We start from the raw sequence: 16872 nt of genomic DNA on the forward strand, positions 1-16872 counted from the left end.
CGATTCCTTTTGCCTGTTACAAACATATGTACAAAGACATAATACCCTGTAACACAGTGTGGTGAAGGGTATAAATACACTATAGTAGACCCCTGAAAACATATTCTTTAAAAATCCGTCGCTTATTGGGGCCTTAAAAATATATTCATGAATTTTTTTTTTAACAATTCGTAAATTATTTGGACCAGGACAAATAGTCTTTAAAATATATACGCCCCTTTGAGAGCCTTGAAAAATATTTTTTAATAAATCTTGAAAAAATAGGAATGAACATTTCATTTTTTTTTTAAACTACGTCTTTTATTGGTCCTCGAAAAAAATATGCTCCATTCTTTGGTCCTCGAAAAAATATTTTTAAAAATTCGAACCATTTTTTGGTCCTCAAAATATATTTTAAAAAAAATCTACGCCTTTCTTGGTTCCTCGAATTTTTTTTTAAATCTGCGTCTTCGAAAAGGGCCCTTAAAAAATATTCTTTAATAAATCCACGCCTCCTGTAGACCCTCAAAAATATTCTTACGAAATTATTTTGTCCTTGAAAAAATTCCTTAAAATCCGTAGATGAAAAAATATTCTTAAAACAAAAATCCATGTCTCTAATAGAGACTGGAATTCTTCTTTAGAAAATCAAGGCCTCTATTAAAGCATGAACAAAAATTAAAAAAAAAATTAAAAATTAAATTATTTGGTCCGTGAAATCCAGATCCCTAACATACCTTAAAAAAATATTCTTTAATAAATCCTCGATTGTAATAGGATCTGGAAAATTATTCTTAAAAAATCTGTAGATTATTTTGGCCTTTGAAATATTCCAGACCGTTGAAATTTATTTAACAAATCCAATTAGAGACCCTTACAAACATTCTTTAACATTTCCGTTAATTATTTGGCCTTGAAACAATATTCATTAATAATCCAACGCCCTGGATTTTGTTAAATCCACGCGTCTTATGGACCCTGAAAAAATAGTTTTTAAGAAATCCTCACCTTGGTATGATTCCTGAAAAACCCACGTATCGAAAATACATTAATGAATATTTTTCCAGCACCCGCGCTTCTTGCCGTAAAATACGAGTACTTATTTTGTTATTTTTTAAAACAAATATTTTTTTAAAAAAAAATCAATTAAACATATTTTTTCCGATTTTTATCTAACGAAACGAACGACAAAAATTATTTAAAAAAATATTATTATTTTTTAATGTCCATGTTCTACTTAATTTGCAACGCATGATTTCGATTTTCAAAACTCAATACCTATTTTTTTACAATTGTTTTTGTTCGAATTTTTTTTTAATTTCCCCCATTTTCTTATCTCCATTTTGCAGATCAACAAATCAAAATTCAGCTCCAATGTATGGCCTTAGGAAACGGTAAAACAATCACAACAACAACCTACAAAAACAACAACAACAACAACAACAAAAAATCTGGATCAGAGTTTAAATAATGGAGACAGCTGGTGGTGCGGTAGCAGCAGTATCATCAATTGTTGCAGCCAACCGAACAGCCACATCAGCGTCGCCATCATCCGCATCATCACCAGCCTCAAATCCAGTTATCATCAATGGTAATCTGAGCCACAGCAACAATGGTGCGGCGGGTCACCACCATGACCATCATCATCCGCAGCAACAGCCGCATCAGCAACAACAACAACATTACCCGCAGCACCACAGTAGTTTAATACACAGCAATATCATTAGCTCGGCAAGCAATAGTAGCAACAGTAGCCTAAGTAGTAGCAGCAGCCTAATTATTGGTCATGGCAGTGGTGGAGCTAATGGAGGAGCCGGCAGCAGCAGCACCAACAGTAGCGGCGGTAGCAGTAACAGTAGCACCAGCAGCAATAGCAGTGGTTATGGTAGTACCTCGGCAACACCCACCAACAGTTATGAAACACATAGCACTTCGACAACACCGGTGGCCATTGCCGAACCCATAATACCCGTTGCAACAACAGTGGCCACAGTCTCACCATTCTACAGTGAAGCTATAACCAATCAGGCTCATGAAACGCAAAATTATTCCACCCAACAACACCTGCAATCGCAATATCCCCTGCATTCGACGGCCTCTCAACATCTGCAGCAACAACATTCCCAAACGAATTTGAATTTATCGCAGCAACAACAACACCCGGTGCCGCAACAGCAGTCGCTTCATCCTCAGTTGCCACAACATACCCAAAGATCCCAGCCATATTTGTCGTCCTTCGCCTCCTCTTCGTATTCTTCGTATGATTATAGTCAGCAGCAATACAATCAACAGGAAGCCACTCCTTTGCCGCATCAGCAACAGCTCTCTCATGGTCCTGCCTCATCGGCTTATGGTCTAGGTTCGGCGGGTAATTTCGATACCAATTCATCGCATTCCAATCTCCAGGTAAATAATCTCACACCCTATCAACAGTCTATGGGTCATAGTTATAAGTCTAGTGGATCCTCAGCCATCTCCTATGAACGTCAGCGTTCTCTAAGCGGTCATCAAGCCTATCAAAATGAATCCGCGGCAAAACACAATCAGCAATTTGGCCAAGCTTCGGCAGCATCAGCATCCTCTGGTTCCCTATCTACTGCTGCCACAATTCCCTGTTCCTCCTCGTCATCCTCGCCGGCATCAGGTGGTTCTTCGGCATCACCCTCATCCTCCTCCTCCGGCGCTGCTGCCTCAAAGTCCCGTTCATCTAGCTCTCTTTTGGCCTCAATGTCCACCTCCACAAGCAATGCCACATCATCGGTGGCCACCACAAAGCCTCAAGCTGCTGCCACACCCTTCTATGCCCAACCGCTGGCACAGTCACAACCTGCCGCCAGCTATTATGCTGATCTACAAAAACACAAAATGCCTTTGGAATATCATCATCATGATCAGTTCGGTGCCGGGGCCGCCGGGGGCTTTTCCAATGCCTCGGTCTATCATCAGCAACAGAAATATTATGCCGCCGCAAAGTCGCAACTAAAGGAGGCATCCAGTTACGGACCCACTGCGGCTAAATCTCTTTATGCAAGTGGTAGCTACTACCCAGGGCAACATGCTGCGGCATCATCCATACTACCACCAAATCCCGGCTATATGTATCCCTCAACAGCCTATCCAACGGCGCCCTTGGGTTATGAATCCTCATCACTGGAGGCAGTTTATCGCAAGAATAGCAGCGGTGCAACAGGACAGCTCAACTCATCAGCTTGGCCTTGGGCTATGGATTATGCAGCGGCGGGAGGAAGCAGTAGACCAGTTGCTGGTAGTGGAGCTGCAGGAGGAGGAGCATCCTCCGCTGCGGGACATTTACCCACCGCCACTGTGGCACCCACCCATGCAAGTTATTCGAGTCACCATCGAGACCCCTACTACTTGCCCGCTGATAAATATGCAATGAAATATCCTGCCGCAGCACCCCCACCACCTTATCAACAAAATGCCTATGTGAGTCCGCCATCCGCCAGGCATCATCCTCATCATTTGTGGCCTTCTGCTGGCAGTCATAGTTCGTTAAATGATCGACTAAGCGGAGCTCCAAATCACATTCCTCATGCCACCATGCATGCCGGCGTAAATCCCTACTATGCCGCCTCGACTACCCCGACTGGCATGTCGGCACGCCAGCCATGTTGTCCTCAGCCTCCTTATGCGGCACAAAATTGTTATTATCCCCCCGGTGCTGCAGCCTCAGGACGTATAACTCATGGTCAACCGCCCATGGCAGCAATGGGTCAAGCCGCCTCAGCTTATCATGGTTCTCCACAAGGCCTTGCAAGCCAACAAGGCGGACATCTGGTCAATCAACCCGCTCTCTCTAAATATTCGACAAATGCCATGGATTATCCCGCTGTAAATAAACTGAAACCTCCCGCCAATGATCTCTATTTGGGCGCCCACTATGATGCCACAACTGCCAATGTGCCTCCGAGTCACCTGAGTCATCATCACCGGCATCCCGCTAGTTATCAGTATGCTGCCGCAGGTGCTGGCTCCGCCTTGTCTGGTAATCAAGCCTTGTACACGGCCTCAAATCAAATGGCTCACCACCCGACCGCCACTGCTCATCATCCGCCTGCTCCGCCGCATCCTGCAAGTCATGGCCAACAACCGGCAGGTCCGTTAATTGCTCATGATCCCACCGGATCAGGTTATACCAATGATCTCACATACGATAGTTACCTGCATGAAACGATCTCGACGACGTCCAATCTAAATGCCAACCCTGCAAGCAACGTGGGTAGCGGTGGACCCGCTGCCGAAATGGCAGCCACAAATTATGCTGTATCGGCGGCCAAGCGTGCCTTATTGGATTATCGTAAACCTCAGACACAGAATTACTACCATCAAACGGCGTCATCAGGGAGAAGTGAAATTCTGGGCACAGGTTATGCGGAATCATCGCAACATTCGGGAGGAGATTTACTTCTGAGTTCGCATGACACAACCAGCCACAATCACTTTACGAATTATGAAAATAATACCCATTATGCTATCAACTCCAATGAATCGGGGAATATGTTGAGTACCTCAGAGAACGCTGGAAAATCCTCAGCAGATGATTCGACCAAAAATTTAAGTCTACGCGATTTCATTGCCAATTGGAATGATGATGAGGAGGATTATACGACCGGCAATGACGAATTAATGGCATTTGATCAGCAGCAGCAAACTGGGGCGGGAGTGATCAATGAAGTTCTGCAAAATGTCCAGGTTGAAAATACCACCAATTTCCCTGCCGAGGAGCAAAAATCTCAGAAAGTGCCGCAGGAACCTCAAGCGGGAAGCACTAGTTTAGGTGAGGATATAGATGCCCAAAATTATACCAATTTACCAGATATCATAGTGGATATTGAAAAGTCAGGTAGTTTTGGCAGTAGCACAGTGGCGCCCAACGTAAATGAAACTTCCGCCGCCACTTCCTTAACTTTGGATAATTTCGATGTGGAAAAGGAATTGGATCAGCTACAACAATTGCAGCGTAAACCTGGCGAATTGGATACGGTGATTGTGAAGCCACCACTCCCCGCAAATAACTGCACCACCCCGGCTGCAGAACCCAGCAAAAAAGACTCGGTAGAGACGGAAAATCCACCCTTGTCCTTTGAAGATTTAAATTTCGAAACTTCGAAAACAAACTCGACCATCCCGCCACCAACACGTCCCACTGCCTCAGCGCAAAATGATGCCGAAGGTTATGACAGTAGCTGCAGTCGGCACTCCAACGAATCTTCGCTGTTCGAAAAGGAATACCAGACCTTTATCAATAAAATCTCCAGCAGTGAAACTCAAACCAAGGCCGATAAGGATATTGAACAGAAGGTACAAGATTTTTCGAAATTCTATAAACGTAAACGAAAACTGCGTGATGAAACTTCGGTCAACAAAAATAATGAAGAACTACCCGCAAAGGAGAACAAAAAATCCCGTTGCAGCAATGAAGAGGATAGTTCAGGCAAGGAGTCAAATTTTCCACAGGCCTACACGAAAAAGTCACGCAATAGAACCCTTAGTCATTCCTCAACGAATAAGTCCGCGACGAAGCGTCGCAGGAAACCTTCCTCGTTTTATTACAAAGCCATGCAAAATATCCGCCGTTATCCTCAACATCGCAGTCAAATGGTCAAGGATTATATGGCCGATTTGAAGGAGAAACATTTACCTCTCATTAAAAGGCAGTCGATAAAAAATTACTCTATGCAGGCAAGTCCAGAACATTGTGCGGAAGTGGGTCCACTGCCATTGAAGACTTTGGTGCTGGGTGTCATCAATTCGGAAGATTTCCGAGAACGGTTTGTCATCAATAGCGAGGATGTAGAGGAGGAATCTGCAGCGGAGGAGAAACATATCTGTACAGATCCCACCTGTGAAACGTGTGAGGTCATACGTAGCCTCATGGAATCGGAGGTGGCTGAAGCTGATGAGGGTGAAAAGAGGGCAGAGACCTCACCCAGTTTTCCCAACGATATTGTCCATTTATCCGATGAGGAAATAAATGAATTGGCCAAATCGGAAAAAATAATTGTCGCCAAGGAGGTGGAGGATTTGGCAGAGGGCAAGGTTCTCTTAATTCCTGAGATTCCGCAAAAAGTTGCCGATGATATTACAGAGCAAAATTCCATTGAAGAACCCATGATTTCTGAGGATAACTTGGCAGCAGAATTGTTGGCAAATGAGTTGGCTCAAAAGGAAGTGCGGGAGAATCTCAGTTCTTTATCCGGTGGAGTAATACGCAAAGCAGAAGTAGCTGTGGATTTTTTCGAAAGCTGCAGTACCACAAAAGAACCTACAATTCAAGGTGAGGCTTGGAGTGCAAATTTTACAGGAAATGAGGTGTTGAATCTGTCGGAATGTGGGGCAAATCAACCACATACCTCCATTCAGGAGGAAGCAGTCCAGAACTTACATTATGAAACATCGAAGGAGACCCTAAGCGAATCTACAAAGGCCACAGGGGAATCCTTTGGTAAATTCTCTCAATCAAATGAGTTGTTGCATCAGACGGGACACCTAACAGAACCTATCAAGGCGACAGAGGAAACCTTCAAGGAATTTTCTCAGTCAAATGAGGTCTTTGAACTTACGGAACCTCCAACAGAAACGCCAGAGCCTTCCAATGAATCCTTTGACGAATTTGGTAGATTGAATGAGATGTTGAATCCCCAAATAGAATCTACCAAGGCTCCTGAGGTAACCCCTAACGATATCCATCACTCAAATGAGGTGTTGGATCTACACAAACCCCTAATAGAATCTACGAAAGCTCCAGAGGGAACGTTTAGCGATATCTTTGAATCAAATGCTTCGTTGCACCTCAAGGAACCCGTAATCGAATCTACTAAGGCTCCTAATGAACCCCTAAGGGAAATTGCAGCTCTGGACGATGCTCAACTTTCCCTAAGCAGTTCAACAGCGAAGGAACTTCTATCAGACAAAGATTCCGTTGCAGAAGATATGCTGAACGCTACCAAAGAAGTTTTGCCCGAATATCGAAATCCCGTTATAAAAATTATCAACACTGGCTCATCTGCAGGAGTAACTCCCTTAGAAGTCAACATCACAAATCAAAATTCAGAACACCGTGAAGATATGGATCTACAAAAATCACCCAAACAAATCGATTCACCTCGAGCCACCAGCGTCATTCGGAAAATTGAAACTACACCCTCCGATCATGATTTTGAGGTGAAGAAAAAATGTTATGAGGCCGTCGGAAGTCCTCAGGCTTTGCAGACAACTGTTATACGTAAAGCCAAAAGTAAAGCACAACAACGCGGAGAGAACTCCAGTTCTCCGAAACCAGCAAGCCTAGAAAACTCTCTCCAGGAAATGGGGAACTCCACCTCTCCATCGGATGTTCGATCTCCTAAGGCAAAAGACAAGTCCACATCCAAAAATCCTCCCATAATTTTAAGGATTAAAGCCCAAACCACAACGGTCATTCGAAAACATGTTACCAATCCCAAGGGTTCCGATAATACGGAATCGGCAAGCTCCTATATCAATAAAACTTTTACCGTTTCCAAGGTGTCACCAAAGAGATCGGATAATGAATCATCATCATCAAGTGATTCCGATTCAGAATCATCTTCAGGTTCCTCATCATCTTCTAGTTCATCGGATAGTTCCGATGATGATGAAGGAGAACATGGTGAAAGTTGTAGTTCAAGTGATTCGGATTCTAGTAGAGATGCCGAACATGAAAATAAAACCCTGAAGACCCTTAGAAAAGTCGTGGAGAAATGTGAAAAACGTTCACAAATTCGGGAGACCAGCAATGCGGTGGCCGCTGTGAGGCGAGGTGAATGTAAAACCAAGGGTATGTTGAAGGAGTTCGATTTTACACCAATAGATCTCAATGAAAGCTCAAGGGATAGTGAAGAAAACGAGGGCGCAGAAGTGGGGGAAAGTTATGTGCTGGAACACACGGAAGAACCTCAAAACATAAGTAGTCCTACTTTATTCCCTACTACTTCACGTGATAGTCAGGAAAAAGAGGCGAACGTTGACGAACGTTCCATTTCAGAAGTACCTGGAGAGAAACTTGTTTTAGAAATTCCTGAAGTAAACCAAAAGGAAGTGATTTCTCCCTCACCGGAAACACCAAAGATTTTCCCTCCAATAAGTCCAAGTTCAAGTGTGGAAAAAGACGCCGATGCTAGTCAAAATTTCACTTCAGAAAATCCTGAAGTTGCCCAAGGAAACCCAAGTTCTCCCTCAACGGAAACACCAGCGATTTTCTCCCCGACGAGCTCTCGCTCAGGTGTGGATAAAGAATCGGCAGGAAAATCAAAATCGCCATTGGAGCAACGTCCTGAACAAGAAGTTCCTTCCACAAATGATAATTTAGAAGTATCTGAAACCTCTGCAGTTACATCGGGGCTCCCGTCTCCAGTACCAAGTTTAGAGAGCAAATCTTACCAAAGTCCTAACGAAGAAGCGATTATAAATAATGCACCTTACGAAATCTACGGCCATTTGTGTTCGAAGGCATCCAATCGGAAATATTCCAAGTCGAAAACCACACGCAAAAATGAGGTTGTCCTGCGTGCAATTTCTACACTTATTACAGGACTAGAACATGACACGTCAAGTGACTGCGAGTCAATGAATCAGAGCATCGAACAGAGAGACAAATATCGGAGTTGTAATGAAAAAACTTCGCCAAAAGAATCCTGCAGTCCTATGAACTTCAGCGAAGCCTCCAATAACACTGGAGATCTTACACCTCAAAAATCTACTGAATCCGCGGCACCTTCAGGCTTGAACAACAACAAAAATTCCAAAGAAGACCTTCCGAAGATCGATGAGACCCGCACATCTAATACTATTCCCAAGCCGAATGCAATGCCTGAAATCTACCCCTGAAAATACTAGTAATTCCGGGGTAATTGAACTCACCGAAGACTCCGACACCTCCTCCTCATCATCATCGTCTTCTGAAGAATCCGAAGATGAAGAAACCCAAAACAAGATGGATAATCCTGAACAATCTCAACATACCACACCTGATATACTAGAGAACCCTGCAAATATTGTAGATATCACCGGTGACTGTACATCGGAAGCGGAATCCGATTCTGCCGAAGAATTCGGAGAAATAATTTCCAAACCAGCTACTCCGGCTAAATTGAATGATTTTTCAGATAATGATTTGAGATCTCCAGTCGCACAAGACAACAACGAACCGAACGAGCCCATGTTTGGATGTGCATCTGATGATGATTCGCAATTCAATTTAATCGCCAAGACACCAGAAATACCAACGGAAGCTATGGAGGAATCACTGAAGGCATCATTGGGTTTGCTTCCAGCTGATGTCGAGAAAGATGAAAGTCTTCGAAATTCAGGTCCTGCTTTAGACAATATCGACACCGTGGTCAACGAAAACGTAACGAGTGCCGAAAATGATCTACCATCTCGTCGAAATTCTTGTGGCAACATAGACACACTCTCTAAATCCTTGCAGCACTCCATGGTAATCAAAAATGTTGAAACTGATTCCGGAAGTCCCAATAATTCCGAATCAAATTGCATTGATCACCAACATAAATCCAATTCTGAAGAAATCTATGGAAATACTTCTCCCAAATATCAAAGTGAAGCTGACAATTCGATGCTGAACTGTGCTAAAGCTTCTAGCAATGAAGAATGTAGTCCTCCTAATAAAACATTTATACCTATTATAACGGAGACATCGACGTCACAGAATGAAGAAGCTACCGACTGTCAAAATTTGGATTATGCAACGAACTCCGGAGGAACAATTCAAGAGCCAGAGCCTTTCACTGCAACCGAAGAGTTACATGAGGAATCTTCGCAGAACTTTTCCGCAGAAATAATACCTACTGAAGAAAGTCGGATCCCTGACAATCACACCTCTGAAGTACCATCAGGAACATCAGACCAAACTCAGAGCCCTAAGCCACAAATGGTGGAATATGAAGGGCAACCAGAAACATCGGAGAAAGCTCAGAGTCCCATGTCGCAAATGGAGGAACATGTAGATATTTGTGACGACTCAACGTCCAGCAGTGTTCATTCAGATCATCGTCCCGACGCAAAAGATTTAGAATCAGCGGAGGAGAATAAGAAAATCGAAAATGAAGACCATAGTATGGGGGAGAAACACCATGAATCAGAAGCGTTTAAAACAGTGGAATCATTTGTACCTTCCTCAAGCAAACCTCAGCCGGAAGAAAATATTCTCTTTCAAATTGAACATCCAGTCCAAAATTCCAGCGATCTAAAAGCTATCTTACCACCAAAACAAATGCAAGACGAAAATCTTGAATCAGATCACGAAAGTGACACTTCATCTCAAAGCTCCGATTCATCTTCAGATGAAGAAGACATCTCTTCAACAGTCCAAAAGCCACAAGAAAAGGTTATCGTGGATAATGAAAGTGACACTTCGTCTCAGTGTTCCGACTCATCACCAATTCGTGAGGATATTTCGTCACCCAGAGGCGAGATAGCAGAAAATATTGACTTGGAGAAAGTGGTTGAACCCCAAAAACAATCTGCGATGACGTCTTCAGATCTCAAAACCACCGAAGAATTTAATATTCTGCCCGAAAGTGAGGTTCTCGATTTGTCAAAAGGTGCACCGGAGAATATCGACTGTTCGCCAAACGACGCGCAAAATGATACAAATGATTCCAAAGTCGAAAACCAAACAAATGAAGTTGTACCAAAGTGTAATGTGGAAGCCGAAACTGAGACCCATAACCCCGATACACCATTCTCAGTTCAAGATGAAAATCCTGCGGATTATACAGCCTCCGGATCTCCGTCTGATACCGTGGAACCTGAAATAGAAAATAAAACTTGTGAATCATTCATTACAGAGGAACCTTCCATGGCGTCGTCAACAAATTCCGAAGTTCTCGTTAGAGAACGTCAGTCCGCTATAGAAAATCAGGTAGCCAGTGAAAGGAGAGACATTGAAATATCAAATTCCAAAGATCTGGACCTAGAAATTACATTCTCCAAACTCTCCCAGGAACCAAATGAACTCATGAATATGGAGACAAATTCAGACGATATTCCTCAGGAGGTCGAAGAACCAAATGTGTCCGAGGAAAGCGAAGTACAAATCCCAGACGGACATTTTTCTAAGAAAGATGAAACTCAAATTGAAGATTCCGTGAAAGAAGTCTCATCAAATCAAGACGAATGTATATGGACGGAAGTTTCAGAAAAATCTCTAAACCATGGCTCACCTAGTTCAAATATTGCGGAATGCAAGTCGATTATCGATGAAGCACAGTTGCAAAACGAATACCTTACGGAGAACATTCTTCAGTCCCCGTCTTTGCAAGACTCACCTCTCGTGGATATGACAAACGAAGAGTGTTGTACGGAATTTGAGCGCGAAGATTCCGAAGAAATTCCTGTATCTGATAAAGAACTAATGGAACAAAAACCCTCCCCATGTTCTGCAACCGCTGAAACAGAAATAATCCCTAAGGAAATGGATGAAGAGAATGCTACGGATGTGACTAATAATTCGATTGTGGAGTCTATAGAAACATCTCCCATTCAAGAAGAGATATCGAAGGAAGCACTTCCCGTTCAAGAAGCTGAAGCAGTATCAGAAGAAATTCTTCCCATCCTAGAAGAAGAAAGCCTGGAAACCGCTAAAGGTCCTACAGATATCACACTTGAAAATAAAAACATTGCGTACTCGATTACCGACCCAAGTGACACAGATTGTAACATACAAATCTGTGCAGAATCACAAGTCTCTGTCGAAGGACCAATTGACTCAGTAGTGAGTGAACATCATGAATTTCTTCAATCAGATGTTATCGAAAGTGCTGAGCTCCCTAAGTTTGCCGAGGAACCCATTGCGACTGAAGTCAATAACATTTCTGAACCCGCAGAGCATGCTGAAAAATCTGGAGAGCCAGAAGCTAATACAAGTCTTGAGCTTTCAGAGTTCCCTGAAGAAACAAAAGAGTCAGAAGCGAAAGTCTGTCCAGAATTTGTTAAAGAATCTAAAGAATCAGAAGTTCGAGAATTTCCAGAAAACGCAGATTCAGAAGTTAAAGTGTGTCTGGAATTTGTTGGAAAATCTGTGGATACAGAAGTTCGGGAATTTGCAAAAGAATCAGCGAATTCTAGGACAGAAGTGTCAGAAAGCGAAGAAATCCGAAGATTGTTAGCAGATAATAACAGTGAAGAATCCCCAGAAATCGTTGGAGAAACCGAAGAATTTTCTACTGCCAAAAACGAATCGGTGGTTTGCGATGTTTCAAATGGCTCCAAAAATATATCTAATCCTACACTGGAAGATCCGCCGAAGTCTCCACGCAAAGCTACATATTCCACGTCATTTGATGAAGAACTTCCTACAAAACTGTCGGTTGTCGAATCCCAACCAGAACTTGAAGCTGTGTGCGACAAAGAATTGACCTTAGAACGTGAAAAATATTCCGCTGACCTTGCTTCTCCTCACTCATGTCCGCAGACTACACAGGAAATCCTTACAAAATCATCTATCCCCCTGTACAGCCGTGAAGCTAGCCCAGAAATGAACTTTTGGAACACTAAGGGAAAGTGTCGTTCCTTTAAAAGGAAAGGATGTGATATCGCTGAAGGCACAATCGAAACTAGAGTATCTGTGGTTGCGGAAGAATCCCATAAATCGGATATTAGAGGAAATACCTCTGAAGAATCTGAGGTGGAAAACAAATGCAACATTGAATGTCAAGATGACGTAGCTGCTGAATCTGCTGAGGTTGAGAGTATCCAGTTACCAAGTGCTACAGAAGACTTGCCAAAAGTTGCGGAGGAAATTTTGTCACTCAAAGATCAAAACGAGAATATTGGATCTTCATCACTGTTTATATACCCATTTGGTGAAATGTTTACCATTACCGATCCAGAATTGCTGAAAGATATTCCCCTGCCACCAGAAAGATCTGATGAAAAGGTTGCTGATATTGAGAGTAGGGAGTTAACATGTTCGACAGCGGAATCACTAAGCGTTACAGTAGATACGGCAAGTGAAGATCGTAACGAGATAACGAAGACATTTACTCCAAATATATTGCCGAAAACACCATCGTCCGATGTATCCGTAAGGAAGGAAAATATTGCAATTGAAGTCGAAGATCAAAATAAGACCATTTGGGATTCATCTCCCAATGAATCTCCTGATACACCACCTGCAAATGTATGTAGCCGTGATAATGCCGAACACTTCAATGTTTCCGAAGATCCGGTAGCTGGAGGTGCTAGAAAAATTGTCAGGGCTTCATCCTCCAATGATTGTCCCAAAGTGGATATTGTTGGAGACATTTCCAGGGTTTCATTTCCCAAAGAATGTTCCAAAACGACTTCAGACGATATATCGAATAGTGAGAATCTCCCTATTGAAACTACACCAGCTGCTTCTAACAATGATGTTGAGCGCTACAGGTCTGCCACAGATGACGAAAATATTGTCAGATCTTTATCTCCTGAGCCGTGTTCCAAAACATCATCGGAAGATATATTGAGCAGTGAGGATGACCCTAATGAAACTGTCACAACTGGTGAATCTCATGACGCTCCGCGTTCCAATGTTTCAGTTGAAACGGCAACTGAATGTGAAAAGAAGTTCATTTCAATTGGTGAGGCGCGAAAAGAGAGTGAGGAAATCGAAATCCGGACTTCATCAGCAAGCGAACTCCCTAGAACACCATCTGCAGATATATTTACTACTGAGAACATCCCTAATGAAACAACAGCAGCTGATAAAGGCAAACCAGCTGAGAATTCCCAGGTTGCTGAAGACGAAGGCTCTGAAGATGATGCAGAAATCTTTGAAGTTGTATCATCGAAAGGTTTACATAATCTGACATCTGAAGATATATCATACCATGTGGATGCCCCTAAAAAAAATACATCAGCTGTAGAAGTGAACAGAGTAAATAATGACAAGGTTTTCCCAGAAACGAATAATGAAAGTGATAAAGAAATTCTTGATGCTGCATGCCCGAAGGAATCACTTAGTTCATCGCCTGAAGACGTGCAACAACATGCGAACACTCTTAAAGAAAATACATCAGTTGATGAATCGGAAAGTGTAAGGTATTTCAATGCTTCCCCAGACCATGGTAACACGGATGATGGGGAAATTGTGCAGACAAGATCTCCCAAGGAATCCCTTAATCGAACGTCGGGAGATATATCACACCATGAGAACCACCTTAATGAAAGTGAAACAACTGATGCAACCAAAGAAATTAAGGATTCCAATGTATCAATAGATTATACAACCGAAGCCGGCAAAGAGATGAGCAGGGTTTCATCACCAACCGAACCCCTTAATCCATTAGCTGCTGAATCACACCGTGAGAATACCCCTGATGAATCTAATGACTTTTTGGCTTTCAAATACCAAACCAGCTTTGATGAAGGTTCCGACTTCAATGGCTTTGAAGATCCTCATGAAGAAGAATTGCTGCGGCGAGAAGTGGAAAATCTCAATGAGGATTCCACAGCCAATGATGGCTTCCAATATGGAATCCACAACAACAATATCATTGCCGATAAATCGCCCAGTAAATCTTCAGAATTCAATGAACTGGAAGCCTTGGAAAAAGAACTATCCCAACACAATTTGGCCCAAAAACATGGTGACATCGAAACGAATGCTGATCCCTTGGAAAAATTATTAGAAGGAGAAGGATTGGCAGAAGCAGACGAAAGTGTCGAAGACCTAGAAGAGACTGAACCTCAACGGGTAAGCATAACGCAGAATGTTAGCATATCAACAAATGATATAGAACATATCAAAAAGATGTTAGAAAGTGATGATGAACCAGCCAATGATGAAGACCAAGATGTCACCCCGCAGAAAAATGCCTCCCCTGTAGAAAATAAGAAAACCAATAGCTCAACTAATTTATGTGTAATACCAAAGTTAAGTGACCTTTGTAGGGCTGCCTTAAATAGTTCCTTGAATATAGAAAATCTTAGAATTGTACAAAAAGAAAACACCGAAGCCGTAGTAGAAGTAGTAGTCCAAGGGGAAGCGGAAACGCCAGCCTTGACAAACAATGAACCATCTCCCCAATTAATTGTGGAACGTGAGCTAAGTGTTGAGGAAACCTTGGCGGAAATGTATCGCCAAGCTGGTGTTATGTTATCCGATCCTGAGGACAATGAAAGTGATAAGGCCTCAGTGGCGCCCAATCAAGATTTGCTTCTAATCAATTTACAAGAAATCTTAAATAGTAGTGATAACGATGTCTATGTTTTGCAATGCGATTTAACTGCCAACAGCAACAACGAGAATCCAGCCAATGAAAACCCTACTACCACCTCCTGTACTGAAAATAATTCCGCCCCTGAGTCTCGAGAAATTGTATTACCCACAGAAAGATTTAATACCCTCCAGTTGATAGGCATTGTCAATCGTGATAATGAAAGTTCTGAAATTCATATTATCAGTTCGGATTCTGAAAGTGAGGTCATCATATTAAGTGATTGTGATACCGATGTTGAATTTCAACCTCCTCCACCGAAATGTTTTTCACCTAGACCACCTCATCGTGACTATATACCCTTCATCACGGATTATGAAGATCAATCGAGCGATAGTATGTCCGATCTATCGACCATACATCATGAAGAAATTGTACCTGATAATTTGAAGAAGTTTTTACAAGAAGAATTTTTCAAATATCTCCATGAAAAATATGCTCAAAAGAAAATCTCTAAATTCTATCATGCCAATCGAGTGTTGCGCAAGTATAAAAAGACTAGATTATTGAATAAAAAGTAGGCTATAGACAGGTAGGTGGAAAAATAGGTATCTCAAGGACTTTTAAATACATCGAATGTAGAATTGAGAAGGCGACAATGGCTTCAGGAATGTTCTAATAAAAACGTTGTGTCCCGTGGTGATAAGCAATTTTTTCTATAGAAAACGCACGATTTCAGGACGCAGATAGTTTTTTACAGAAAATAACCATCAGTCCTACCTATTAAAACAAAACGAGTAAATAAATATCACAATTTTTCCAATGCAAAATTCTATGGGTACCGAAGACATCAGAATTTTTCCTACACAAAAAAAAACGACGAGCCCTGTTGTCATCACAATTTTTTCTTATGCAAAAAACTATGGGCTCCGAGCTCGTCATGTTTCCTATACAAAAAACTATGATTCCTTAGGTTATCAGAATTTTTCCTAAGAAGACATATGAGTTCTGAGTGTCTCAGAATTTTTCTTATAGAAAAATATGAGTCTCGATAGTCTCAGCATTTTATAGGAAAAAATTAATTTTTTTCTATAGCAAAAATGCTATTCCTGGAGGTCTCGCATTTTCTGTCTATAAAACAAGATACGCCCTTAGGATCCTTGAATTTTTCCTTTAGAAAAACATGAATCCAGAGGATCTCATAATTATTTGCTATAAAAAATGAACTCGCAAAGCGACATGAGGAAAAATCTGAGTCCCACGTTCCTCACAAAAATTATGAATACCGAAGCCAAAAATTTCAGATTGAATATGATCACTCATCCAACATCTTCCGCTCCATCCTCTGGCACTTGTTTGTTGCAGACATTTGAGCGATTTGTCTAAAAAAACTCTGCATATTGGGCGCCAAAGTTATACGTCGTGAGCTTTACTTGAATGAATTATTAAATTGTGCCTCTGGCAGATCAGATACTACTATTGACCGGAATTTAAACTGACTAAATGGTTTCCCAATCATCCAGATTTTAATGAGAAATGTTCCATGGATTCACAAATACAAATTGAACTTCATGTCCCAACGAAATAAAATTCAGACGATAAATAAAAAACTAAAAGTGAGAATCAGAGTTTTTCTCAGATAGGTCCCAGGAGCCACAGATGAATCCCTAATGAAATAAATTGCATTCTAAGC

At 41.9% G+C, this 16872-nt stretch overlaps 1 protein-coding gene across 1 annotated transcript; it reads left to right on the forward strand.

Annotated features, from left to right (window-relative positions):
* The first annotated feature begins 1449 nt into the window (after nucleotides 1-1449).
* LOC133322420 (serine-rich adhesin for platelets) lies at nucleotides 1450-15760 on the forward strand. The gene is made up of 2 exons (XM_061531417.1): nucleotides 1450-8740; nucleotides 8886-15760. The coding sequence occupies exons 1-2, from the start codon at nucleotides 1450-1452 to the stop codon at nucleotides 15758-15760; spliced, it is 14166 nt and encodes a 4721-aa protein (XP_061387401.1).
* The last annotated feature ends 1112 nt before the right edge of the window (nucleotides 15761-16872 follow it).

This window comes from Musca vetustissima, unplaced genomic scaffold (assembly GCF_032173495.1).
Source record: "Musca vetustissima isolate MV318-11 ecotype Yass unplaced genomic scaffold, APGP_CSIRO_Mvet_v1 utg7876, whole genome shotgun sequence".
NCBI classification, from domain to species: domain Eukaryota; kingdom Metazoa; phylum Arthropoda; class Insecta; order Diptera; family Muscidae; genus Musca; species Musca vetustissima.